The sequence below is a fragment of the Anas acuta genome, chromosome 6 (genome assembly GCF_963932015.1).
Source record: "Anas acuta chromosome 6, bAnaAcu1.1, whole genome shotgun sequence".
In the NCBI taxonomy this organism is placed as follows: Eukaryota; Metazoa; Chordata; class Aves; order Anseriformes; family Anatidae; genus Anas; species Anas acuta.
In genome coordinates, this window is record NC_088984.1 from 12,532,377 (window position 1) to 12,559,800 (window position 27,424).

General features: G+C 40.9%; 1 protein-coding gene across 2 annotated transcripts in view; it reads right to left on the reverse strand.

The window, feature by feature from the left end:
• CNTNAP5 (contactin associated protein family member 5) overlaps positions 1–26,929 on the reverse strand; it is a 282,878-nt gene extending 255,949 nt beyond the window's left edge. For both annotated transcript variants that reach the window (XM_068687419.1, XM_068687420.1), the window contains exons 1-2: positions 26,767–26,929; positions 26,143–26,637 (exon numbers count right to left, since the gene is read on the reverse strand). In XM_068687419.1, coding sequence (XP_068543520.1) covers positions 26,143–26,218 — 76 coding nt within the window. In that variant the 5' untranslated portion in view covers positions 26,219–26,637; positions 26,767–26,929. The remainder of the gene's footprint in view (positions 1–26,142; positions 26,638–26,766) is intronic.
• Between the last annotated feature and the right edge of the window lie 495 nt (positions 26,930–27,424).

The window sequence follows — 27,424 nt, forward strand, 5'->3', positions numbered from 1 at the left end:
ACCCTGATAAAGGCTTCCCAAGCGATAAGATGCAACCTGGCAAGAAGACCTCATTTCATCCCAAGCTTGAGATTATATCCTAATATAGAATTTAATGTCTAAAGAAGATGCTTTACTGGGCTTTCTGAATAGGTGATTGGTTTCCTGTTACCCTCTGAAAAGGCGACAGTGTGTTTTAGAGCAACAGCACTTATTCCTCACTAGGGAATGAAGAGTAATGTGAGGGACAAAACACTGCTGAATGCAGGCAGTATTTAAAGAGCACTTTCTTAGTTCAACAAAATGAAAGGTTTTATCTCACATACATTGTTATCAAGTCTGTGGGAACCTTGCCTTTAATTCAAAAATAATTACGATAATTAAAAGAAAAAAGAGTTGTGCTTACATGATCTTAGCCACCTAGAAAGGTTCTTTAGTGAAAGTATCTAAGTATTGGCAAAGAGATAAATGGCAGTTCTCAACCACATTTCCTCAGTGTTGTAACAGGCTAGAGTGAATACCGTTACCCAAACATCTAACTAGTCAAACACAGAAAATCTTTCCTTGAAGACCCTTTTCAATCAAAGCAGAAAAGTAAGCAATTCACATTCTTCACACCTAGTAGGACACTGATTCTAAAATTCAGACCCAAGTATTTATTTTCATAATAAATTTTATTCGTGTATGCACACCAAGAGCACCATTAGGCTCCTCTGTTCACATATACAGGGACAGCTACAAGGTTCAGTGCACTCTAAGGCAGAGCCAGGCAGGGCACCCAACTGCAGCCCTACCAGACAGCTTGATTCCAACGTGGCATTGACTACTGGCCCCCATCTGGCAGGTAAGTGTCAAATAGCCACACGAGGCACAGAGAAAACCTCTCCCCAGCCTCACCTCCAGGCAAACACACGTAGTCAGACCCTGTTCTGCCATGTAAAAACAAAGTCAATACAGGAATCTCAGCTATAATCAGTCACCACAGGAACTTTTGACTGGGATACTTAATGGTGTGAAATAAAACTGTTTTAGAGTAATGCATCCTAATGCATCCCAGTTTAATTAGTAATATCATCTCTTTCGACAAGCTTTTATCAATCATGCTTCAATTAATTCAGTTTATACCTGTCTAAACATGGATGCTTCAAGAGTTCATGTATTACTCCTGAAAGAAATGTGCATTGGTATGGGGAGAGGAAATATCTCCTGGAGATATTAAACTCTTTCTGCTAGAAGACTGGATCAGCATTTGAGATGTATTCAGAGAAGTGGTTGTAAAGGCTACTCTTTTCTGGATTTGTTTTCCCTCAGTGGATTGAATGAGACCTTGCAAGTTAAGATTTTTTCTAATTGGTTGCTCACATACTGATTTTGAAGCAGAGACCAGAAAGAGCTAGGCATCTTAGGCTTTGCATAACTCGTTGCCAATAATTTGCTGGAGTGTATATTCTCAAATGCATGAAAGCTGAGAAAAATCCACTGTGCATCCACAGAGGTCTTCGAAGTGCTGACAACAGTAAAACCAAATAGTTTCCTTTGGCAGAAAACCTAAACAGATATAACCTGGAAGATGTCCAAGAAAGCAGTATTAGTAGCACCAAAGTACATGGTGGAAGTCTGATGGAATCATTCTTTTGATCCAAGAAGTGCTTTTGAACCTGCTGTTCACTGCAATTCTCCTCCACTCTGCCAACATAGGAGCAAATAAAAAAAATGTACTTGTTTGATCAAATATGAGTTCATTCCTTCTAAGTATCTGCCTTTTTTTTTTTTTTAATTGCAAAAGTTATAAGGAAGACCTGAATATGCAGAAAAATATCTATATAAAATTATAAAAAAATGTAATTCTCTTGACTTGAAATACTGTTGAGAGGTGCTTAAGGCCAGTTCATGGAGGCAGTGGCCAGTGGACCAAATGTGGGCTTCAGCTCCAGTCCTTGATAGTATTCTTTTTTTCATATTATTGCTAGTGATTGCCAACATATCTGTTAACATGCCTCTCTGTGAAAGGTATTTGGGAAACTTTCTTTTCACCCCAGATCACATGCAACACAGACCTCAATACACAGCCAAAGCCAGACAATGTCTGAAATGGTCCCTCCTCCATCAAATATATGAATGAGAGTTAAATGTCTAAAGGGATATGAATTTATGGCTGAAGTGAAATGTCCTGCAATGTTTTAGAGGCAACACCCAGCATACATAAAAAACAAGTATGAGAAAAAAATAAATCTTTCTGCAGCCATATGAGAGAATTTCTGCTGAAGCCACCTTGGAACCCTGTGCCAGCCTTATCATTTAGGGCTTTCCTTTGGCACACTTTCAGCCTTATCCCTGCTGCCCATCGTCCCCTAAGTCCTTCTGCAGTTGATGTGCACCCCTTCTAAATACATTTCCCCAAACCAGTTGGATTTGTTTGTTCTAAGGGACTTTGTGATTCATATGATAGGAGGGAAGATTTAACCAAGCTGCTAAAGGATAATGTCATCTTTAGATCATGCTCATTATAATTCATAAGTATCTCTCCACTTGACAGGTCTTCAGTTGCAGTTTCAATCTCACGCTAGTTTTTTCTTGAGAGCCCTTTTCAATTTTCCACATTGCTAATAGAGCCTGAGGCTAAGGTAAAAATCATTTGGGCTTCTTGAAAGGATCAATAATTTTTATGCGCCATGCATTTTAGAATACACAGCATCGCTGACACAAATGCTGTCCCTGCACTGATAAATATAACACATCAAATAATGTCAGAAGTTTCCGCACTTTTTTTTTTTAATTTGTTCAACTACCTGCAATTCCACATGCAGAGAGCAGTGTTATATTTAACAGAGACAAAAAAAAAAAAAGGCTTGAAATGAAGTTACTGGAAGATTGATTGAATTTTTTGCCAAGTATTGTCATTTTGTCTGCATCCTGGCTCACATGAGAGACTACACAGAGATAGAAGGTCTAACAGTTTCACTACTTTTAGCTTTTTCTATCAGCTTTTCTGATGGTATAAAGTTCATTCGGCTTTCCCTGCCACCCGTGCAAGCAGTCAAGGATATCTGATCAAGTGCTTAGATATGCTGTACTCAAACAGTTAGCTCAATAAATTATTCATTCAGCACCACGCAGAGCAAATTATATTTTAGGTGGACAGTTTTCTTGCTCACAGTTCATTCACTTACAAGACAAGCAAGAGACTGCAGTGAAAGAAAGGGAAGGAAGGGATCGCTAATACAGAGCTGGTTTTCTCTCAATTTAAGGCTTCTAAGGAAAGTACTTATGAAGCCCATCAGGGTTAACAAACTGAGTGCTACTCTGCTGGTGTTTGTTTAACCCTTACCAAGAGCATGTTACTTCACTTAAGGTATTTTGAAGCCTCTAAAAGACTGAAAGGAAATGCACAGATTTCTCAGAGAAAGAAAGGCTGAAGAAACATTAATCACACGTTGTAGCAAATGGGTTTTTACATGAAGAATTCTCTCAGAGACATATCACAGAAACAGAGGTAGGAAAAAAGAGAAAACATTGAATCTCACGGTATGTTTTTTTTGTTTTTGTTTTTTAATTTTCTGCCCAAATATGCTCCTTTCTTTGCCTGTGCCCTCCCTGCTACCATTTCCAATACAATTCAGACTGCCTCATCAACTCCCAGTGTTTATAATTTCCAATCTTCATTCTCCTTCACTGTATTCTCGAGATTGAATCTCTGAGAATCAGCATACTTGGTCTGATCCTGTGAGCAGGTATTCTGTGCAGACACAGGAAAAAAACATCAACGAATGTCAAGTGTTGATGTGTTTGTATTTTGCATCTGCTGAGTTGCTCTCGACTATGCAGCATTCAGCAGAGCAGACCACATTCAGTTGTGGTGTCTGACTTTTACCACAACTGAAAAGACTTTGTCTAACTGAAAATGCTTCAGTGAAGAAAGCTGTAATGAAAACACCTAAAGCTAGTTAAAAATTTCTTTACCCATGGAAAATGTTTCTACTGGCAAATGCTGTTTAGTAATCAAAGCCTTTCACAGAAATACTAGTTTTAATTAAATTTTGTTTAGAAAGAACCTAAGGAAAAAAGCTCCTATTTGAACAATGAAATATTTTTTAAAAATGACAACAGCTCATCCCAAATGGAAACATCAAAATGTTCCACTGACTCATAAGTTTTTTTTTTATTTTTCCCCGGTGTGGGGAAAAAGGAAGAGAAAGGAGAAAATAAGAAATGGGGAGATAAATGGAATCCATATTCAGAGCACAGAATATGATACGGTATGTTGGGAGCCAGACCATTTCAATGAAACTGAAGCAAGTGCATTAATTAAACCATCTCAATATGAACATTGCCCAAAACAATTTTTTAACTTGTCATCAGGCAGGGAAGCTAATTACCCTTTCCCCGCAGCTTTTCTAGCCTGCTGTACGACAAGTGATAGACCAGTTTCTAACCTGTTGGAGGCTTCTCATGTGCTGGAAGGGAGAGCTGTCCTTCAGCGTTTGGATCCAGAAGCACTTCCCTACCTGGATGCATGCCTCTGTTTGTCAGTGCTGGGAGGAGATTAACAGGCTCTGGGTGGCAGGAAAGGAAAATCCCTGTTGGGAGAGAGTCAGGCTCCAAAGATAGGAAACACAGGTATTGCCCACACCACTTAATTGGAAAAAGGGGGTAACTGGAATAGTACCCAAATTGAGCTGAGAGCAACAGTGGGAGGACTGAGCAACAAGCCACACTGTTCCATATCAAGCAGCGCACATAAGTGGTACTAATTGGAGGGTTATGAGCTACCTGGAGACCCACTTAGCCCCCAGTTTATGATGATTCTACTCTCCCTCCCAAGGAAAGTGTTATAACTGTTCATTATGCTGATTGACAGCTCCCCTTCTCCCTAATGATTTAGATAAAATCAGTGAGGTAAAACGTGAGCTAACCTGTGCTGCGCACTTAGGTTATTTTTTTCAGTTTACAAATGGAATTTGTCTCAGTTCACCATAACAGAAGTACAAGTAAGCATCTTCTATCCTGTGGTTTGTGTTCCTCTGGCTGCATATTTCTTTCACCTAAGCTATTACTTTGCAGCAAGCCTCAATCGTTGTTCCAAAGTTTTAGGAGACATGCCTTTAATAACTCCCACATTTACTCCTCACTTACTGTGCTACCACCCCTTCATCAGATCAGCTTTCTTTCATCATTGTTTCTGGGCTCATTATTCAACATTTAGCTGAACTGAACTGCATTTACCATTCATTAGGTATTTCTAAGCTGGAGGTGATCACATGATCCAATAGTTCTTGGATTTCATTGTAGCTTGTTATATTCTCTGTTCTCATAGTTTAGTGGTATGTTTAAATTTGGCTTTGAATACCATTGTTGGGAACAATTTGTATGAATAGCACAAATTGCAAGACATGAGAGAGAATGCAGAGAAGCAAAAGGAAACTCTATAGCATCACCTGATCAAGCCAGCATGCTAAAATGATGCTGACAAATTTCCAGTCACTTTGCTGATACAAGACTGAATCCACTGTCTGATAAAAGGGGCTCAAGTCCATGGCTATTAGCAGGGTAAGTGGCAGAGACTCCTAGCATGATATGCATTACAGAGAATGTAAAATAAATGTTAAAGAATAGAGGAGGAGAAGAAAAAAAAATTGCTTCTTTCCCCACGTTTTTGAATGGTACATTTCCATTTGAATTGAAATTTTCATTTTTATTTAAAAAAAAGAAACAGGTTTTGAAGTGAAGAACAATAATCAAGTCTTTCCTTCCTGCTTCTCTATTTCTCTCCCTCCAAGTGGGGGGACTTTTTTTTTTTTTTTTTTTTGAAACTACTCCAGCTTTAAGAAAATTACCAATATAAGAAATGAAAAAGTGAAGGGAGGGAAAGCAAGGAAATAAAGGGAGGGGGAAGAGGAAGCCTAACTGTTTGGCTCTTTGAACTAAAAATAAAACTAAATGAAAAGCCTTCTTTTTATTAACAATCAAACTCATTTCTCAGTAACAAAACTTTTCATTCCATTCTATCAAACCTTTGCATATAAAAATACGTCAAGACATGCTTAACCCATTTCTCCAGTGGGACTCTGTGCATTGCAGAAATAATTATTTCTCTGCAGCTTTTTCTCTGCATATATTCCCTCTGTTAATAGCTTTTGGAGTCTATGTCCCTATGAAAGGGAAAAAGTGGGTTTTAAACCACCTCTCCCCCCTCTTTCACATCTCTCATTTACCTCTGCCTGAAATAGTTATCGTCAAAGTCATCACAAATTCACATTTTGTTTTCACAAATGTTGTCAAGCAACATTTACATGCTACCTTCATCCTCCTCAGTTCTTTAATGGGGTGAATATTGTTCTGGGAGTCCTCATTCTGTGGGTAATGAGCTCCAGCCACAGAGTATGAAGTGAGTATGAAGTTAGGACCTATCTCCACACTAACATCTCCTGGACCTACAGCTCTGCACACTTTATGCTAACATCAATTAGCTGTTAATCTCTCTCTCTCTCTCTCTTTTTTTTTTTTTTTTTTTTCCCAGACCTCAAGAGATATTGAAGTTTTAGTTTGAGTTTCTTGCTAAAATACTAAAGACAGAGCTTAAATAGCATATGGGGAAAAATATACCAGTTCACTTCTCTAATTCAACCAGCAAACAGTTTAAATACTCTATGATTCCTGTTTGGCCAGCTCACTTAACAGAAGAAAAGTTTTGGAAATCCTACCACAATGCTGTTTTCTCCTTGCCAGAAATGCAAAGGAAAGAAGCCATCACTGGCTAGGTATCACACTTTGAGTCACCCCTTGCATGGTCGATCTGCCAAGACATGATACAGAACTGGAAACAACTAGGGGGAGAGATTATGGGGAGACATTACAGATACCAATTGAGAAGTATTCCCCAATTCATACTGTGGTAGTATTTTTCATGATGACACACATGCAGACAAACCACTGGAGAAGACACTACACTCAATCAAAATAATGCAAGATTATTTCTCTTATTGGCAGAGAGGAGTCTTGTGCAGCTCCCTGTAGAGAATGCAAGGCAATGAGATTAGGGATGGAAAAATAAGATACTATATAAAGGCAGAAAAGCAAGCATGAGAGAGACATGAGGGTAGTTTTGGATACTTTCACTTAAGCCCTGTGTTTGCCAACAAGAACAAGAAAAGTAAGCCATAGGATATTTACAATACTGGTATAGCACAAGGAAGGGCTCTGGCACAGTGTCTCTGAAGTGTTGGTTCGAGGCTCTTGCTTGTTCTTTGAGGCACAGTGTGTCAATGTGTTGATGTAGGCATGTGTGTGCTTATGAATATTCATGCAAGTCTGCTGGTTTTATATTGTATTTTCACTGTTCCAGTGTAGCAACTATTTTCTCATCATGCAGACAGGAAAAAATTTGAATTTTTGAATTTTTCTGTCTGTTCATTTTCCTTAATAATAATCCTTAATTGTATTATACAATTACATATTTATAATCATGCTCCATTAGCAGAAATCTGATTCATATATTCATGTTTACACTACTAAATATTTTATATTAAAAAGAAAAAAAAAAGTTTCCTTTAAAAAAAAAAAAAAGTTGCACATTGTATAAAGGAATCAAGTTACTTTTAAGGGGAGCCAAAAAGCCACGTGAAAATTCTATCTCGTGAAAAATTTAATATTGAACATGTGCTTGTTGGCTTGTTGTCAGTCTGTCCTCCTTCCACTCCACTCTAAAACAATACAAGTTGAAATAATAAAAACAGTTTGCAAAATAAGATTTTCATTCAGGTCACTGGAATAGGAAACATGAAAATACTAGTTCAATAGCATGAATTGCTTCTATATTATGTTAAAACATCCCCTGACAAATCTTGTGTGGCTTGACTGAGTCAGCATTTTAAGGGGTGTGCATGCAGAAATTTGATTAAAGCACTACCTTAACTCTCCTTACTTCTGAAAAGCATGTAGGAAGTTCCAGAAGGAATTGGGGCATAAAGCAAGTTGGTAATTTGTTCAAGGCCACACCAGCAATCTTTTTTCCTTAATTGTGTCGTTGTCCAGCTGGCATGCTAAATGCAGTAATTTAAAATCTTTGTTACCACATAAGAAAACCATATATTTTTTGCGGACAGAAAAAAAAATGTAGATAGCTAGTTCATGCCTTAGATTTAACTGCAAAATCTTTTACAACATTCTAATCCCATGAATTTAAAACCCAGCATCTGAATTTATTTTCATATGAGGTACTACGTGTAGCAAGTCCCACAGAAAGGCCCAGGCTCTGCTTCATAAAGAAGCAGTAGAAGAGACATAAAGAAACTCTCCCATCTCCACAGAAGCACACTGTATTCTATTAGCTTTGTATGTGTTTGTTTTTTTTTTTTTTTTTTTTTTTTAACACAAACACCTGAAAGCTGCCACATAAGTAATTACCTGCACTTCATAAATATGTACATGTATCATTATATATTCTTTATGTGTATATACACACACACATTCACACAGTCATATATGTGTATATCAATGAGCGAATATAAAGGCACTTGAAGGCAAATTAACTTTTAATATCAGGTTTTACAGGATTTTGGACCTCATGGCTAAGAAGAAAGGACTTTCCAGAGCCAGATAAGTGATGGATATAGTAGATGGGTGCTAGATTGAACCAGATAAAGCAGACTCTGCTTCCTCACTCAGAGCTGCTCATTTAGCCTGAAGATAAGCAAACCTGATTTGCAGTTTCAGATAAAACTATGTATTTTGCTTCTTCTAAATAGAGGTTGTGACTTTTTGTTTGGAAGGGGATTTTCCTGAAGTCAGTAGTATTGCTGGTGGTTTTCATTATTATTGTTATATCAAAAGATGCTCAGATCACTTCTTTCTCCTTTATGTAGACTTCACCATAAATCAACACTTCCCATCTTATCAACTACCTCTGATACTAGGGGGGCAGGACCGTATCTCTCAGCACAACACGGCGGGCTGAAAACATTATTTACTCTTGAAGTAACAAGATTCAGCCTCAGGCTCAATTTCAGGGAGACCATTGTGGTAAGCCTGAAAGACACAGAGCACGATGTTCTGTACCTAAAAAGTGATGAGAATTAAAGAGATTATGGGAGGAAAAGCAGTTCGGAAAAGCAGTTCACCATTTAATTTAAGGATTAGCCATTGAACCAGAGGGCTGAACATCAGCAAGAGAAGTAGTGGGCCTGAAGACAGCTTGAAAGCTGATAGAGAATGGACTAGGCAGCAGGGAAGGCAGAAATGAATCAGAGCCCATGTCCTGCACGAAGGTCCTTCTGGATCTGATCTTTCCTCTGAGATCTCTTAGGAGCACCCTGCGTTTGCTGGTCAGAAGTTGTAAGGTTAACTGAAGCTATGACGCAAGATGAAATAAACACTGAGCCTGTACTTTCCTACACAATTTCTTTGGTATTCTTAAAATAGGGCATAATACGTACAAAGAATCTGACCCTTACAACACAGAAAACTTCCTACACATGAATTGTGTGGTGGAACAGGGAGAGTTTAATCAAAGCAGATTCCCTTAGCTAACCACAACGTCTTTTCCCTGCTATTGCAAAGCATCAGGGCCTTACTAGCCACCCCTGACTCGTTGAGGCAATCAGCTGTAGGGCAGTGGAGCAGGGAATCGCGACATGCGAGGGGTTTCCCCTGTCGAGGCCGCTCAAGGCAGCCGGCAGCCCCCGCGGGAGTGGCTGACAGGGCTGGGGCAGAGCCGGGAGCAGCGGCCGCTCCCCCCTCTCGTACAAAGGCGGCCCCCAGCGCGGCGACAAGGCCGTGGCGTGGCAGCTGGAGCGGGCAGGGCGCCTAGGAGGGCAGGAGGCGGCCCCTCTGTCCCTGTAGTGACGAGGACCAGACTGATACTGGAGCAAAAGTGGCGTCTGCCGCCGCACCTTCTGGGCTGAGGCCAAAACGCAGACGGAGAGGCCACGAACACCCATGGCAGATGCCTACAAGCAGACAGAGCCCCTGAGGACCGAAATAGCTTCCCAGACCCTCAGCTGTGGGGAACTGCAGAATCTGGAAGGTGCCCTAGGGCCCAAAGGCAGAATTGGGTGTTGCGGCTACAAGTGGATGAGCTTTTTGAGCAAGTTGCTGTCTTGCAAGAGGAGCTCAACAGGCTGTGAAGCATCCAGGAATCTGAGCGAGAGATTCATGCGTTGTATCAAGCGCTGGTACAGGCTGAGCAACAGCCCTGCTCTGAGTCCTCACAAGGGAGTGGTAAGGGAGCCTCCTACCCTGAATTGGCACAGCTGATGGACTTGCAAGACAAGGGAAGCTGAACCCTCACCTCTACTCAGAGTAGAACAATGAATCTCCCCCTTGCTCCTGAAATGTCCCTATGCAGTAGATGCGATGCTCTGAGGCTCAAAAAAAGAGAGGATAGCAACAACAATGGTAATAGTCAAGCCCCAAGGAAAGGGCACCAGTATAAAGGCGGACCAGCAAACCATGCATATAAAAGTTGGTGCCACAAAAAAAAAAAAAGTGTTGGTAACTGGAGATTCTGAGGCGCGCTGAAGCACCCATTTGCCACCCAGACCATATCTCTCCGGAAGTTTGCTCCCTGACTGGGGCCTGCAACATCACAAAGAGGTTACTAAACTTGGTTAAACCACGACTACCCCCGTTACTACTCTTTCATGTAAGGACAAATGAGGTTGCAACAAGGAAACTACAAAACATCAAAAGAGACTTTATGCTCCTTGGAAAGACGTTGTGATTAGGAGCACAAGTAGAGTTCTCCTCAATCCTCCCAGCTGGAGACTGGGGCCTAAGGAGGAGGCAACATCCGGATAAGGTGAATGATTGGATGCATAGGTGGTGCCATGCTCAGAGTTTTTGTTCTACAATCTTGGGCATTTTTCTGAGAGACCAGGAATGCTGACACCAGATGGGGCACACCTGACAAAGTGGGGCAAAAGTGTTTGGGCAGCAAGCTGGTTGGACTCATTAGTAAGGCTTTAAACTAGGCTCAGTGGAGGAAGGGGATGTACCAGTAAGAGATGCAAAAGAACCAGTGGATGCCAGTACTCTAGAAAACAACTGGAAGACACCTCTGAATCATCCCATAGGAACTGGGAATGACTCCTCTAAAAAGGTAATGTGGCCCATAGCCCAGCTGAAGACATGGAAGGGGATTGGAAGGGACACCAATGCATGCATCATGGGGATGAAGCAGGAGGATTTGGAAGCCATGATGCAATTACAAAAAACTATGATATAATTGCTATCACAGAGACGTGGTGGGATGAATCACACAACTGGAACACCAGGCTGGATAGGGCACTAGCAAACCTGATTGAGTGGGTGGCATCCCTGCCTATGGCAGGGGGTTTGGAACTAGATGATCTTTAAGGTCCCTTACAACCCAAGCCATTCCATGATTGTGATTAAGAGAGAAATATTAGAAAGTCACAATTAGAGAAATATTCCAAATGGATTGCATGCAAGAGTCAAATTCCTAATGACTAATCCTCAAAAAAAAAAAAAAAGTTTATAAATGACTTATTAAACAGAATATTGAAGCTACTCAAGATTAGAAAATGACTTCCCAAAAGAAAAGAAAGCAATAATAAAATACCAAAATGGAAATGAATTTAATCAGGGAACTGTTTGATTCCACCACTTCATTTTTTGTTTTATTTTAATAATTGTAAAGAAATAGGATTCTGTAAAAGAACTGTCTAAAATATTATCCTGCTCTGAACAAAGGACTGAAGTAAAATGTGCAACCTTACTTTTAAAATATGTCATGCATAGATAAATTCTCACACACAAGTTTGTAGAAAAATCTGGATATACTTATTCAAAAAAAACAAATTTCAAACATGACATTAACCATAGGAAATTGTGAACTGAGCAGTCAGCAGAATTCAGGAGCAGGGCATTTTGAGGATTTGGTATCTCATTCTCAGGCCTGAGCATTATTTATTTGATTTCAATGTAGAGGAACAACGATGTAGATAATGGAAAAAAATAAATTCCTCTAAAAGAAGAGGAAGAGGTAAATTTTATTTTCATCAGGTCTATATGCATTTTAATATTCAGAGTCTATTAGAAGTTATTAATAAATATGCTCTTCCAGTTAAATCACTCTGTGTTCTGATACTATTTAGTGGCATTTTTGATTTCAGTGATCATACAGAGCACTCATTTCAGTTCATCCTGTTTACCATTGCTGGAGTGCACTATCACATTTCTAAATGATACACTAAGAATTATATTCACTGGACTCAACTGAAACATGTTTACACTGTAAAACCTAACTTCAATAGTCCTAATGAGATTCTGCAGCCATTTGCTATTTGAAGCTACAAAGGCAGATCTTTAAATGTTAAATAAACAGAGTGCCAGGAATAGAAACATAATGTGACCTGAAAAATGAAGATAATTTCCCTAAAGATCCTTAGAAACAACACTAGAAGTGCTCTCTGGCTTTCTTGCTTCTTTCATCAAACCCGATCAACAACCTCTTAGAAAACTGTTCTGCCATTTTTAGACAACATCAACTGAAACAAATACTTTACTGATCTGTAAAATGCCAGCACTCTTCAGCGTTCAGAAAAGTCTTTTCTGTTACCTTAGGTATGTGACAGACACTTGATTCTACTAGTGTTTCAATATTTGAGGGACTCAGCTTTTAATCTGGCTGAAATGATACCTGAATGCTTAAGTAGCTTGATGTTGCAGACTGGCAAATCTGAGGTCTCCAACAAGTTGGTGTTACTGAAATTGCTCTAGCCATGAAAATAAATGAAGTACAAAGTCGGGGAAGAGTATCAGGAAAGAACAGCTTTTGTCAACTGTTGCTATCAGTAGGGGAAGACTGAAAGCTGTAGGTAGTGCAGATGGGAAGGTCCAAACTCATGAAGGAGGTGGTCCTATTTGCCCTTCCTTCTTTGCACCTCAACCTGTTCCATCAGCAGCCACCAACTTTCCAAGGCTCTGGCAGAGATAAAATAGACATGACTTATTATTCTGAATTCCCCTTGAATCTCTTTTTAATTAAATCTTTCCTTCCCCCCAGGGAAGCTTAATCAAAAAAACAACCCATCAAATTACTGACTTAACAGGCAGATTTGCTCTAAGCCTTGTTCATTTGCATAGCTGATGACTGTTTCTCTTTGCTTTGATCTTCTTGGTCATTTCAGAGAATGAAGTGAGGCTGTGTGTTATGTGCTGTTTATTCATAATACTTACACTAAGTAAAAGGATAAGACTTATTTGCCAGTATATGTAAGAATATTACAGGAAACAATTTTTATCTTTCTAACAAAACTATCACAGAGTAAGATAATGATATTGTTGCATTTGTCTTTAAAAATACTAGTCTCAGATGTTCTCTTTGGTACTCTGTTTCCTACAAAAATAAATAGCTTCAATGAAATAAATGAGATTAATTATTAACACATTATTAAGCTTTGGAGTATGAAGAACAACTCCCATCTTCTTCCATATACTTACTCTCAAAAGTACGTTAAGGACAGGTGAAGGACTAGGGTCTTTCCATCACCATTATTTCCTACTTGAAGGAAATCCAAAGGTCTACAGAGATTGCAGATGTCTAAGAATGTCTACTTTGCTACCTTCAAAACTACTTTAGTGAGTTTCCTATCCCTTAGTTAAGAGCTGTTCCAAAAAAAGTTTTCATTCCTTGAGGGTTTGCAGGTTAGTGCACTTGTCTCTGGCCGTTCTCACCAAACTAGCTATCTCAAAGACAACACCAGACAGCAACATACTTAGAAATACGCAGAAGAAACAGATGTCATCATCTTCTGCAGTCTTTAGAAAGGAGACTCCACTTTTATTAACACAGACGTCAAGAAATCCTCCCACTAAGATGAAGACCTCGTGCTTCACATTTCCAAAAACACAGAAAATTTATTTCTATCCTGAAGGAGTCTAAATCAATTAGTCTTCTCATTACACCTTGTGGACAAGAAGAACAGGCATTTCTAGCTGCGAACTGTTTTTCTCCCTCCCTGAACACCGAATTAAGTGCCTGTCTTGGAATTTACAAAGCTTAGCTTGAACATGACTTTATAGATTTGTTCTAAATTCTGTCTAAGCTAAGATTATAGTTTCTCTTAATGTAAGAAATAAAAGGGAATAGCCTTTTTTTTTTTTTTTGGTGCATTTCTTTTGGCTACCTCAGGACAGCACTTTATAGTCATATTTATCTAGTTATTATTCTTTATTCTTATTATTCTTTAACTTCACATGAACGCACCATTTCCACCAAATAATCATAGTTTAGGACTATGCAGCGAGGTAGCATATGCCACATAGAAGTGATTGGAAGGGCACAGTGCTCAAAGAAAAAAAAAAGTTTTATTTCCCTGGCTCACAGCCAACCACACAGCTCTCACACTGTGCAACTGTAGGTTTACATAGAGATCCTAAAAGTTGCTGCATAGAGACCTCTAGGGAGGTCACCAGGGAGAGCAAGTACAGATTACAATGGTTTAGAGATGTGATTATTTGTAGGCACTGTAAGTAATTTTAAAAGAAATGCACTAAGAGTGTTATTGCTTATATTATGTCATTGCCTAGCAGAAGGGTCTCTTTCTCTAACAGCTGGTAGGTGCAGTCTATTATACACTAAGAGATACACATTTAGCTCTAATGAGATAAACCAGGTAAACTTAAGCTCAAAGCAATTAAACACATCACATAATGATATCCAGGGAAACTTTCAAAAAAAAAAAAAAAGCCTACAATCCTGGCTTTTCAAATTCAAAGATGGTACCTCTCTAACGCCCACCCTTTCATCCTAACATTTAGGATTTTTGTGCTAATTTTCATATGCTACATTTTTTAGTGCAGTAGAAAAAGCGATAATTGCACTTGTAATTGTGGCATTGCCTTGTAAAGTCTGTCAGGTGTTAGAACACTGACCTCAGTGCCTGTGCTAATTAGATGAAGTTGCAAAAAAACAGGCACTGTAAATCACACACTACTAAGGCTTTGGGTGTGGGGCAAGGGAGATTAGAAAGGGTAGGAGGAAAATCTGTTCTGTTATAGCTCTGACTCACTGTCCGCTTGTAATCAGAGGGAGACCGTCAAATCAGGACTTCCTTATTTGATTCTCAGAAGTCATTGAAGTCCAGACCCAATAACAGAATTGGTGGGGTTTGGATCAAGTCTGTCAGAGCAAGTGAAATAGCATGTGTTTGTCATGAAATGGGATGAGTCACAGAGGTTGATACCTCCTTCTATAAGCTAAAGTGGAAAATGATTTATGATGTAGCAAGCAGATTATTTTTTTTCCCCTGTATATTCTGCTGAGGTCTCAGGAAAGTAGGGAACCTCTTTCATATTTGTTGACGTTGCCCAACAAAGCCAACTGCAGCTCCTGAGCAAAAGTACAGATGAAAAACATCTCCATCAGTTGTCTGAAAAACAGTCTGGGCTTTTGCAAACAGCCACTGATGAATGTGGGTGTGTAAAGGAGATTGTAATCCAAACTCATAATGGTGCAGTAAATAAGATTACTTTGAGTGATGCACAGCCTCTGTGAAGGAGGCCCCAGGGAACAGTACCAGCTACCAGATGCAGGCTTCAAGAAGACAAGAGTTTATAATTTGCAAACAAATCTAATGTTATAGGTAAAATGTCTTATGTAACAGTCATTTCAGGGACATTTGGAACTTGGGAATGTAGCTGACAGTACTAGTTTTCAGCTTGATTCAGCTCATCTGTTCCTCCCTGGTTCCAGCCTATGTGCTTCTGCTGAATGACAAAGCCAAACAAATTCCTTGATGACTTTCTTAGAAGAGAGACCATACAGTAGCTCTCTACCAAGAAACTGAGCCAAGAAAGCAAGAGAAATGCCTCAAAAGCTCCCTGTACTGTAAAGGCTTTGCCCATGCTCAGGATCTGAGGCCAGTAGAGCCTCAACTGAAGTGACCAACGTGATGCATTTCTTCAGAGCAAGAAGATACAGATAAGAAAAAAAGTGGGATTTTTTAAAAATAGTATCTATGCAGACATTTGTGCACTGTCATGAGCAACATCGTGTACTTAATGTTCCTAACAAAAAGCTAGCTATATGGTTTCCAGGTTGGAATAAACTGTCATGGAATAAACAGCAGCTCTGGCAACATGAGCCTAGAAGCTCATAACTATAACTGCCTGGAAGAAAGAGAACCAAGAATACCCTTGGACTATCAGCGTTTCAGACATTGAAAGTGCTTTCTGCAATGCTTATACAGAAATGATTATACAATGTAACCCCATGTACTATGGCGACTAGTGTTCAACTCAGCAAAACAAAAGGACCCATGAAACAGAAAAAGGTTGTAAAATACATAGATTCTTTAAAAAAATATTTTATATTTAAATTATGCAATGAAATATACATTGTATTTATTACAGAATGGCCAAGGTTTGAAGGGACCTCTGACAGATCATCTAGTCCAAACCCCCTGCCAAACAGGATCACCTAGAGTACATTGCGAAGGGTGGCATCCAGGCAGGTTTTGAATATCACCAGAGAAGGAACTTGTTCCAGTGCTCTGCCACCATCACAGTACAGAAGTGCCGTTTCATATTCAGCTGGAACTTCCTGTGATTGAGTTTGTGCCCATTGCTTCTCATCCTACCTCTGGGCACAATGCATTTTATACATATATTATTTTAGTAAATGTTGTTCTGTTTCCTGGGTCCTCCTGTTGAGTATTTCATCATCTATTATTTTACTAAATATATATAGAGAAGAATACAAAATTGCATGCAACTAACTTATTATATTGTCAGTAAGTTGAATACAAGGCTGGCACAGAATCTGACAAAAGAGCAGGCCAATACACTTTCAGAAGAATACACTTTCAAGAAGAGCAGCAGTCACCAGGAAAATTAATAGTTCTTTCAACTGACAGGTGCAAACATCTAGTATTGCATACATTGCCAGACAGGTTTTAAGAAAAATAAACTGCACAGGAGAACAATAACAAGGATTTACACACACTGGAGGAACTGGCTTCTAAAGAAAAGTAGATCTGAAATTCAAGAGTCATTCCTTTTTGTTTAGACCAGGTCCTAGATGAACTAAGTCTGTGAAAGAAACCAGTGAATAACTGTCCACGAATAATGAGAATTAATATTACATATAAGATGAGCTCTGCACTTAAGAAACAGAGATGAGAAAAGGGAATTTGATAATCTATAAATATTTGAATGCTGCAAGCTACTTCTGATTGAAATTCATCAAATTTTCATTTTCTTTTCCAAACAAACAGTCTGTGAAAAATGCCATAGCTGTTTAATTTTGCTAGGAGTTGCTGAAGGAGGTTTTCGTCTAAAATTAAAAAGCAAACTATTTTGATACAAAATTTACAGTAAACAAAACCACACAAACTCACCCTCCTGAATTTTTCAGGGCAGACAGGAAGAAATCCAAGGGCACTGTGTGTCTTTTCTACCCTCTCTGATGCTCTGTTTAGTGTTGATACAAACACTCATCCCAAGGAATTGTTGAAGATACAGCATCCTACACCCCCAGAGCAGGTGCTCTGGCTAGGATAGGTTCACTGTGAACATCTGAAGACATACAGAGACCATAGGAAGACTATGACATTTACAGGCACTAAAAGAACACTATCATTACTTGTAGGGAGAGTTTTCCTCGGATTATGTAGAACAGCAAAGGCACTAGAGGTGCCCTTAAGGCCAGTTTCAGAGGACCACATTCTGTGAAGAAAAGCTCCCTCTCCATTTTGCTTGCTATTTCTTTTGGTTTTAGCATACCCTTTGCCTTTAGGAGTGTGGAGAATGAGTGCTCCTTAGCTTGTTATCCTCTGGGGCAGACATTTCTCATCACCTATTAAATATTTATATCTTCATATAGCAAGTAATACTGCTAACTTGTTTGACTTAAATTATGCCCCACTGGCAAATCAAATTAGAGAAGATTTGGGTAAATCTACCTTTTAAAACAAAAGCTGTTTTTGTCCGTGTTCAGCCATTTGAGGGATTAACTTTTCTAATGGGTTCTTATGTGCACAATTTTTGTTTTCATGGATACTAGAAGAGGATAAATTATTCATTGGTGTGGGGAATCTTCAACACTCATTTTCATAGCATATTTAGTCCCTTTTGTCCTATTTATAAATCAATTCTGATTGCTGAATGCATGTGTTACTCTTAACCATTCACTGATGGCTCACTTGGACCATTAATTCAGACCTCCTCCTTGAGTGCATTAGGAAGCTGCCAGTAGTAATGGGCAAACTGGGAGAAGATCCCTTGGGCCTCCCCTCTCTCCCTACAAACAGTCTCCATCTCCTGCTACTTTCTGTATGCATAATTTTATGGACACACCAGATAATCTCCAGTAACAAAATACCATTTTGCCCTGCTGCTCTAATGACAAGTTTGCATGGAGGGGAAGAAGAAAATAGCTTTATTAACTTTCAGTGGTTTTGTTTGTTTTTTAACCTAGAAAGAGGACAGATAGCAATGGCTTGCAGCATCCATATCAGAAGTGGGGGCAATTTATGTCCAAACATATAGAGCCATCATTGAACTAACATGGGAATGACTACAGCTATGTCACTGGTGACAGAGATCACAAGGCATTTGTCTCTGTTCCTGGACTGCTGATGAGCTGTCAGTGAAGAACCACTGTCATCGAGGAACAATGCCTCACCATTTACAGAAGAAAATAGAACTTGCCAGTTCTTATCCAAGCAGTACGTTTATCTACTCCTTATTGCCCAGCTGGGAGCAAAGGAAGGATTTTGCCCATTTGAAAATTATTATTATTTACTACTATATTGGCAACACAGTGCACTGAATACTTCTAGAAAAAAAAAAATATGCCCCAGAATTCCCTAGCCCAACACTCAATCCTTCTCAGTACACACAAAAAAACAGAATGAAATACATTTACTTCCTTCCCAGTCCAATTCCTACTGCGCTGCAATGGTTAGCATTGTGTACAGTTCTGCTTCATGCTATGGGACTTTGTGCTAGACTCCATGTCAAAAGGGAAATGTTCCCCAGAATGATACCATAGTTACTCTATTCAATTTCCACTTCTGTGGGTGTTACTGAGCATCTTCTAGACACTAGACTGAAAGGAGTCCAGTCTGTCCCACTGCAGTTTGATGCTCTCTGTTCCCATAAGGATCACATGGATCCCAGGCAGTTAATGGCCTGGAAAAGAGTGCATTAACACAAGCCACCAAAAACTTTTTTAGTGTTGAGAACGACACTAAACGAACAATTACAAAGTTAGCTTTTCCTTGTTATTAAGAATCCATGCATTAGTGATGCTCATAAGAATACCCCTTAACCTCAGCTTTGGAGTTGCATTGTCCAGCACAGAAATACTGCCGGCACATTATAAACTAACCACGGTATGACGCATCTGATGTTAACTACGACAAGAGGGAACCACGGAAACTCTTCCCAGAAAACCTCCAGCACCCACATCCAACTCATTGGCAAGCCAGTCTGTGTGGTCAGGAGCCTGGGCTTCCCTGTCTCAATACAAGCACACCAACACAACCCCGGAGCTGAAACCCAGATCCTGAATTACAGTGATGCTGATGAATGATCCTGTAAGCATATTTACTTAGGTAATCATCATTCATGACGAAACAGAAGCCATAGAGCTTCTGTTACTCAAAACCAGTTTCAAATAAATGGGAACAAAGGGCAAACCCATTTACACTCTGGTTCCCTAGATGCTTCCACCAACCCCCAATGCTACTGCACTGTGCTCTCAATCCAAGCCTGACTCCTCTCTGATTTAGCACCTGCCTAGGACAAAGGCTAACACAGGATAGCTGGCATCACTTTTGCGGTGCAAATCACTAACTGACATCTCTTCCTAAAACTAAAGCCCTCTCCATCCAGGAAACAGTTTCCAAATGGATAGTCCCCAAAAAAGGGTGGAACAAGCATCTCTCTTCCAAAATTACTTCCACAGACAACTTCTGTCATGGAAAAAAATATCTTTTCCTTACAGATGTCCATGAACTCATAGTATTTCCTTGCACTGTCCGAAGCACAATTCTGACATCTTTGATTATTCAGTGTCCATGCAGGTTCGTGCCCCTAGTGCTGCAATGGAGTCTGAAAGACTGAACACTAGTGAGGTCATCATTATGTTAGAGAAACACTGCATAAAATAAAAGGTACCATTACCTACAAGAATGCTGTCTCTTCAAGCTCTGTCTCTTATTCTCAGGTGAAATACTACAACCATACATTCAAGAAATCAGTTCTGTGGCATTTGAATTCATAGGTTACAACATGCAACAATAATTGAACCAACCAGTACTCTAATACCTGGTTAGTACTTTCAATAGCAAGGTAGCTTCACACAAACTTCCACTGTTTTATTCAGTTCCTGTTCCAATAAACTCTAAGCACAAAATTCTGTAGGAAATGGATCGAGTTATCTGAGTTTCAGCATATGTTTGTAGTAACGTAGAGGAAGAGCTAGTATTATGCAGATGTAAAACCTCTGCCAGAAGAACATTTTTTCCTCTCCTGGTATACAGATCAGGCATGATCCTTCTGACATTTACAAATGGATTCATGCTTTCTCTTTTACTAAGTTACTTTCCTTTCTTTTGGAGCATATCTATATAGAAGGGGATTTATATCACTACACAATGAACAACTTTTTTTTTTTTTTTTTAACTGCTTAGAGTTGGTAATTAAAAAAAATAAACCAATGTTTTGGCATTCCCTCCCCCCCCCCAATTCTATATTGCATTGTTTTCATCATTTAAAACATCATCAGTTTTGCTGATCTAGAGAACACATGGCATTATCAGCCCACAAGAATCTGCACTGCAAAGGACAGTTAGAAAATTCATAGACAAAATTAATACAAGGAAATTAGTTATCAATTATATCAGCCCAGAAACACATACAAAAATTTTTTTTTTTTCCCCTGATGCTGTAGAGACTAATAGGTCTACTAATAGGCCTATTGATGCTTTCTGCTTTACCAAGTGATGCATTCAAAGCCTTCAAGAACTGCCTGTAATTTTAAAGCTTTATTACATCAGGATTACACAATTCTCTTCCCTTGGTTTGAGTTAGGAGTTTAGTTAACAGAGAACAAAGCACTCCATATCTCTTAAAAGACATTTTACTGACAGCAGAAAAAGTGCCCATGCAAATCTACCTCTTCCTTTCTCTTTTACACCTTTCGTTTCTGTGTATACCCAGAAGAGATGCGTCCAGTGAGGATCCCAATCCACAGGCATGATGCACGTGGCCCTCATATCAGTAAGACAGCAGTAGTCTTAAAAAAAACAAAGTGAACGCCACAGGGCCAGAATAACTTGCCCGAGTTCTAGCAGTGGCAAAGTCCAGCAGAAATCCTTTGTTTTACAAAAGCATGCCAGGTTACCTGGTGTGCAGCACAGACAGCTCACTCCCTCAGGTGCTTGGTAGGTAGGACACAGGAGGCTGGTAAGCTAAGGAAAAGCCAACACATTTAGAGAGCCTCTGTTGCATGCGACCCTGGCGGGTACTGATGTAGGTCTGTGTTTCACCCATTCTCATCTATTCCTGAGCAGGGTGCTGGGGGACAAGAACGTAATTTGCCAAGCAAGCTGAAATCTGTCAAATCTACCCAAAAATGCATTTTGGGGGCTAAAAATAAATAAAACCCATCCCACACTCCTACTGCATTCATAAACTTATTCACTTCAGTATTCAGCCATCCAGACTCCATTTGCTTCAAATAGCAGCAGAGATAGGGGAGAGAGGGGAAGAGGAAGTCAGGAATAATCTGTGGATTTAGAAATGATTATATATAGCTAGGCAAATATAAATACGATCCAACAGCAGATCACAGGACACGATCACACCATAAAGGACCAATCCAATTGACCCCAAAGGACTTGTTTTAGTTACATTGATTCTCACATTGATTATATGTTTATCTCCACGCTTACTTATGATACACTGACTCAGTTTACCATTGGCAAAAGAATAATTACAGTGATTAAAAAAACATTCATCAGCCCTACATTCAGTGGGTAGCTGGCAGAAGCTTGTGTGAAGCTCTCTCAGCATACATACATGTGAAGCATCACCATATTTTCCACTTCAAGTCTATACTTTGTACAAATGTACTAAGCACATTTGAAAACAATTTGTTCTTGCTGTTAATTTACACACAAAAAAAAAATCCTGCTTCATTTACATGACATTAAGAGAAAAAAAAAAGGAAAAAACATCCAAGCAGACAATGTATTTGGTACTGAGACGATAATAACCCCAGATAGATTCCTGTGGGCTGGCAATGCCATCTGCCTAGTGGATGCAGAATCCAAAGACCATTGCAGTCCGTGGAAAGACCATCTTTAAGACTGATTCAAAGCCAAGGAGTGCTAGGTTGAGTCAAACTGATTATATGATAGATGATGACAGATGTGCAAGAGAGGCACTCATCAGCAGTGTGTCCCCTGGACTTTGCTGTGACAGGAATCTCATTCACAGCCTTTCTCTCAGGAAATCTCATTATCTCATATCATTTATTCCATTGTTGCATCAGAAGGCATGACAAAGCTAACGTTTGGATATGCTATTCTCCCTAAATAACATAACTAAAAGGAAGAAGTATGTCTGCATACTAGTCTCTTGTAGGGAATATTTAAGTACTGAAGCCAGAGGAGTAAGAACCAGAGATATGTATCTGATCCTGTTTGCTCAGCCTGCAAGTGAATAAGCCTCAGACTGCAATCTGAAGATCAATAGTCTACTTATTTCACCAGATCTCTTAAAAACTTAGCATTTCTGACCACATGGATATAAAGGTTATTGTTTAACAGACCTCTTGCCTTTATCAATGCTGACCTACTAGGTCTCTTACATGTCCCAAATGCACCTACTGATCTTGATGACCTCAAGTACTTAGAATCAGAGTTTCCCCTGAAAGTTTTCACATACACTTGTCTGACTCCTGCACAATTACTGTCAATTAAGACCATCAAGGAAGACTAAAAAGAGTTAGAATTCTGCCACCAAAAAAAAATCTTTAAATCATTTTTTTCCCTGTTTTGCAATTAATATACTCACACATTCACAACCTACATTTATCTGAATAGTTATTGAAGACAGTCTCCTGGAAAGCCAAACCTAAATCTACTGCAGAGTAGTGGACCATATGTTGACCTTATATCTCAATAAGAAATTAAATAGATCTAATTCTAACACACTGAATTTCTGCAGGTTCGACTGACAGTCATGACTGGGTTTAATTGAAAGGTTTGAAAGCCTCAAGATCAGATAACAAATGCTAGTGATTCTGTGAGAGGAAGAGGAGGCTGTGCTCAAGAATGGAAATATGGCATTGTTACCAAGAATAACTTCTGCAATGGGAGCTAGGTGTCACTTCTCCAGAAGGTGACTTAATCTGCCTCGTCTTTCTTGCCATGTAGAAAGGTCAGTCAAGAAAGATATAAATAAAAGGAAGCAGAAAATGTAAAATAATAACAGAAGAAAATTCAAAGACACATAACACCAAATTGAGGACCACTAGCCAGAAGTCCTTTCTTTATTGCAGGTGTAGACTAGCCCTGCACTGCTATTTCAGGGTCATTGGGGTAAATGTAGTTTTATTTCTCTTTTCATATTTTCACTATTTACACCTCACTCCAACTTAAAAAAGGAAAAAGAAATCAAAACAAAAAAACATGTTCATCTAGACTTACCAAAGCTACTAATGCTTCCAGATCACAGAGTATGCTGCTAAAGGGCACATAATTTGTTTTACAGCAGGCAAGGCTTTGTGTCTCCTTGTCTACCTGATGAATGCAGAAGTTTCAGTTCCGCCAGATATCATATGCAACCTATTCCAATATGATGTATGTGTCTATTTAGTCATTTTCTAGTAATTAGTATCCTAGGGAGAAATCCTATTGCCACTCTAGTATCCTAATGTAATAAATTATTGCAAAAAGCCAAGTAGGAGGAATTCCTCAGGTTTTATTAGCATTTGAAAATTCTGATCTTTCTAATGATGTCTACTGACCCCTAGCCTGTAGCTGCATTTCAAATCAATTTCTTTAGTAATTCTTTGTTTAATTAAAAACTACACCAAAGAGGAAATTGGAATCAGATATCTCAGTGGCAAGAAAGGTTTTGACTTGCTCAGGGTTTTCTCTTATTATTTTTAAGAATTTCCTAATTTAGGAGCAAGAAAAAAGTTACCTACACTAATTCCAAGTCAGATTTTTGGAAGAAAACTGAAGAACTTGCTTTCTTCCTCCCAGAAGCATACTCCTTTTCCAATATATAAAAAAAATAAAAATCCCCCATTCTGTTCTTGTTTGCAGGACTTGTCAGAAATGGGGCAGTTACAGCCATTGCAGATACACCAATGTAAGCATCTGAATGCAAGTCTTTTGGCCAAACCACCCAAATCAAGAAAAGCACAGAAGGAACACTTTTCTATTTGCACTTTGATTGCACAAATAAAAGGACCTCAGCTCCTGACAATGGCCTGTGCTAAAGGTTCCCATTTACGGGATTTGGGAACATCTCTTTTTGGAAAGTTTACCGGGTATCCAGGAGTTTAGCAATCCTTAAAATCAAGGATTTTTTAGTTCAACTAAACTTTCATGATGTTTCTACTTCTAGGCAGACATAATTCAACATTTTAACCAGTTTATAAGATTTCTTAGCCCCATCTGCGGTAGGACCAAGCATCCGTGAGCTCAGTTTCAGCTTTCCTGAGCTGCAGCACATAGAGAATAGTTACTTAAGAAGGTGACAAATTCTCATACTGGATGCAATTACTGAGGTCCATGCACACAGATATCCTCACATCCAAACCTGACGAGGTTTCCAGGGAACTTGTAGGTATTACAGATTCACAGGGTCCTTCACTCAGCTCCTGGGAAAGCACTTACAGCTGATTCTATGCTAATTCATTGAGCAATGAATAAGTAAAATCTGTACAGTATAATAAAACCATTGATCATTACACTTTAAAAAAGATTGACTCCTAAATATTTAGGAAGCAGTGTGTATTCAATGGAAATGTTTATTGGCACTGGGAAATTAAACTGTCACCCGTGAAATAGTAAAACTCATTAATGCAGAGTTTCTTTTTAAGTGTTAGGAATTAACTTTATTACTGCATCAGTAACAGCAAGCCTCTGCCTTAAATCTCCTGCCATTTAGCATCCGCGAACGTTATTAAAACATATTAACCATAATTTAATTGAGTGAAAATAAAAAAAAAAAAAGAAAGAAAAGAGAACTGAAGCAAGGCTCCCCCGCGGGTTTGGCAGCAGCATCCAGCCAGGGACACGGAGCGCTGTCCGCGGGCACCGGGCTGCGCCGGGCCGGGCCGGGCCGTGCTGTGCCGGGCCGGGCCGTCGGTGGGGCTACGGCGCCCTCTGGCGGCCTCCTCGCCCCCCGCTGCCACCCCCGCCCGCCCCGCGGCCCCCGACGGGCCCGGCCGCCCCGGCCCCCGCCGCAGCATCCCCCCCAGCCCGGCAGTCTCACGGAGGGGGCAGGCGGCGGAACGCCCCCGGGGATGCCGGCGACAGCGCTGCAAAGCCCCGAACCGGGGGGAGGAAAATGGGGGAGGAAGGGAAGGGGTCCTGCTGCGGGCCAGAGCCGCCGGCACCGCCCTTGGGGCGTGGGAAACTTCGGAAGGGACCGAAAGGGAGAGGGAGCGAGGAGGGGGTCGCAGCCCCCCGGGATGGTGAAGGGAGAGGGGACACTGCGGGGACCGACGGCAACCGGGGAGGGGGCTCCGCCGGGGATGCTCCGCGAGGTGCCGGCAGCCCCGACCCGTGCGGAGCTCGGCGAGCGGCTCCGCCGCGATGGCAGCGAAGGCGCGCAGCCCCGGCCGCAAAAGCAATAAAATGAAAATAAAAAATAAACGCGGCCGGCGAAAGGATGGAAAGCGAGCGAGAAGCTCGCTGCAGGTTCTAGCGGCTCGCGTTCACATCCACGTCCACAGCGGCAGGACGGGGGCGAGCAACCCCTCCATCTGGCCGCAACTTTGCGTTTCTCAGCTCGATTAGCAAAGCGGAGCTGGGCTAACTTTCTTAGAGGTCGCGTTGCAATACCCTCGGTTTGCAGGGAGTTTTTCCCCCCTTTCATCCTTTCCCGCCTCCCCCCCCTCCTCCCCCATTTACCCCGACACCAGGCAACTCCTGCGCTCCCGCTACTCACAGTTGGTTGCGGTTAATCCCAGGTGCCAAAAACTGACGAGCAGCAGCGTGAAACCCCCGAGGGCTGGGGAATCCATGGTCAGCCCCGCAGGGGGAAGTCAGCCACCCGCTCGTCTACACCGGACCCGGTTTCCGAGCGCCCCTCAGCCTCTGTGCGCTCCCTCTTCTTCCTCTCATCTACTCCATCGGGCATCCAGGCACTCCGGGTAAAGGGGCAGCCGGAGCGGGGGAAGCCGAGGGACCTTCCTCCGCGGCCCCCGGAGGAGGAGATGCTCCAAATGCCGGCGGCAGAGCCCGCACCGCGGAAATTCACCTTGCGAGCTGCGGCTGGAAGCAGCAGCCGGGCGCTGGGCACCTCCTTATAGGCGAGAGCCGCGCTGCACTCCACCTCCTCCCAGCCCCCTGAAGTCACTCCTCCTCGCCTTCCAGGGAGGATCCTTATTGCAATCTTCACGCTTTGTTGATAAGCATCAGAGTCACGGAGTAAATCAGATGCCTAGAAGGGAGGAAAAAAAATAATAATAAAAAAAATCTCTCTCTCCCCGGGTACCGCGGTGGCTGGAACATTTTAAAGCGCCCTCATCTCAGTTGTTCCTTTGCTTATAAATATGTAATATATCCATACATAAAGCGTCTACGAGCATCTCGCGGTACGCAGTGCCGGCACAGCCTCACCCCAGGGCACGGGGTGGACACGGGATGCACTCCCCTGGCAGGGGGGGCTCCCTTTGGGTACCCCCAGGGCTGGGGCCAGGCCCAGACCCACATCCCAAAGGTGCAGCTGCCCTCCCAGCTGGGGAGGGTGACACCTGGCAAAACCGGCTTTAATGTTGTTTGATTGACTGATTGATTGATTGACTGTCTGACTACTGAATACGCAGCAGCTGAGAAGACTGTGATTATCTTCCAGAGGGACAACGGGTTAGAGGGTAAAGGCACGAAGAGTTAGAAAACATCTCGTTTTCCCTTGCGGTCTGTGTAGAGGCAGCTGGAGCACACCCAGAGCAGGCATCCTATGCTGTTTCCAGTTGCCTCCCTGCACGCTTGCAAACACAGGATGTAAACATCCTCTCAGGAACTCCGCTTTAATCACTGCAGAGATCTAACCTTGTTGCCTTGCTGCGGTGTCACCCCACATCAATACGCTGCTGCATCAAAGTCAGGTCAAAATTGCATTAGTGATTCCACTTTAATCTGCACAGAGAGTGTATTTGGACCATTAAAGTCTTCATGGGGTAAAGTTGCTAGTCCTCAGCCACAGTCCCTTACCATGGTGAGAAATA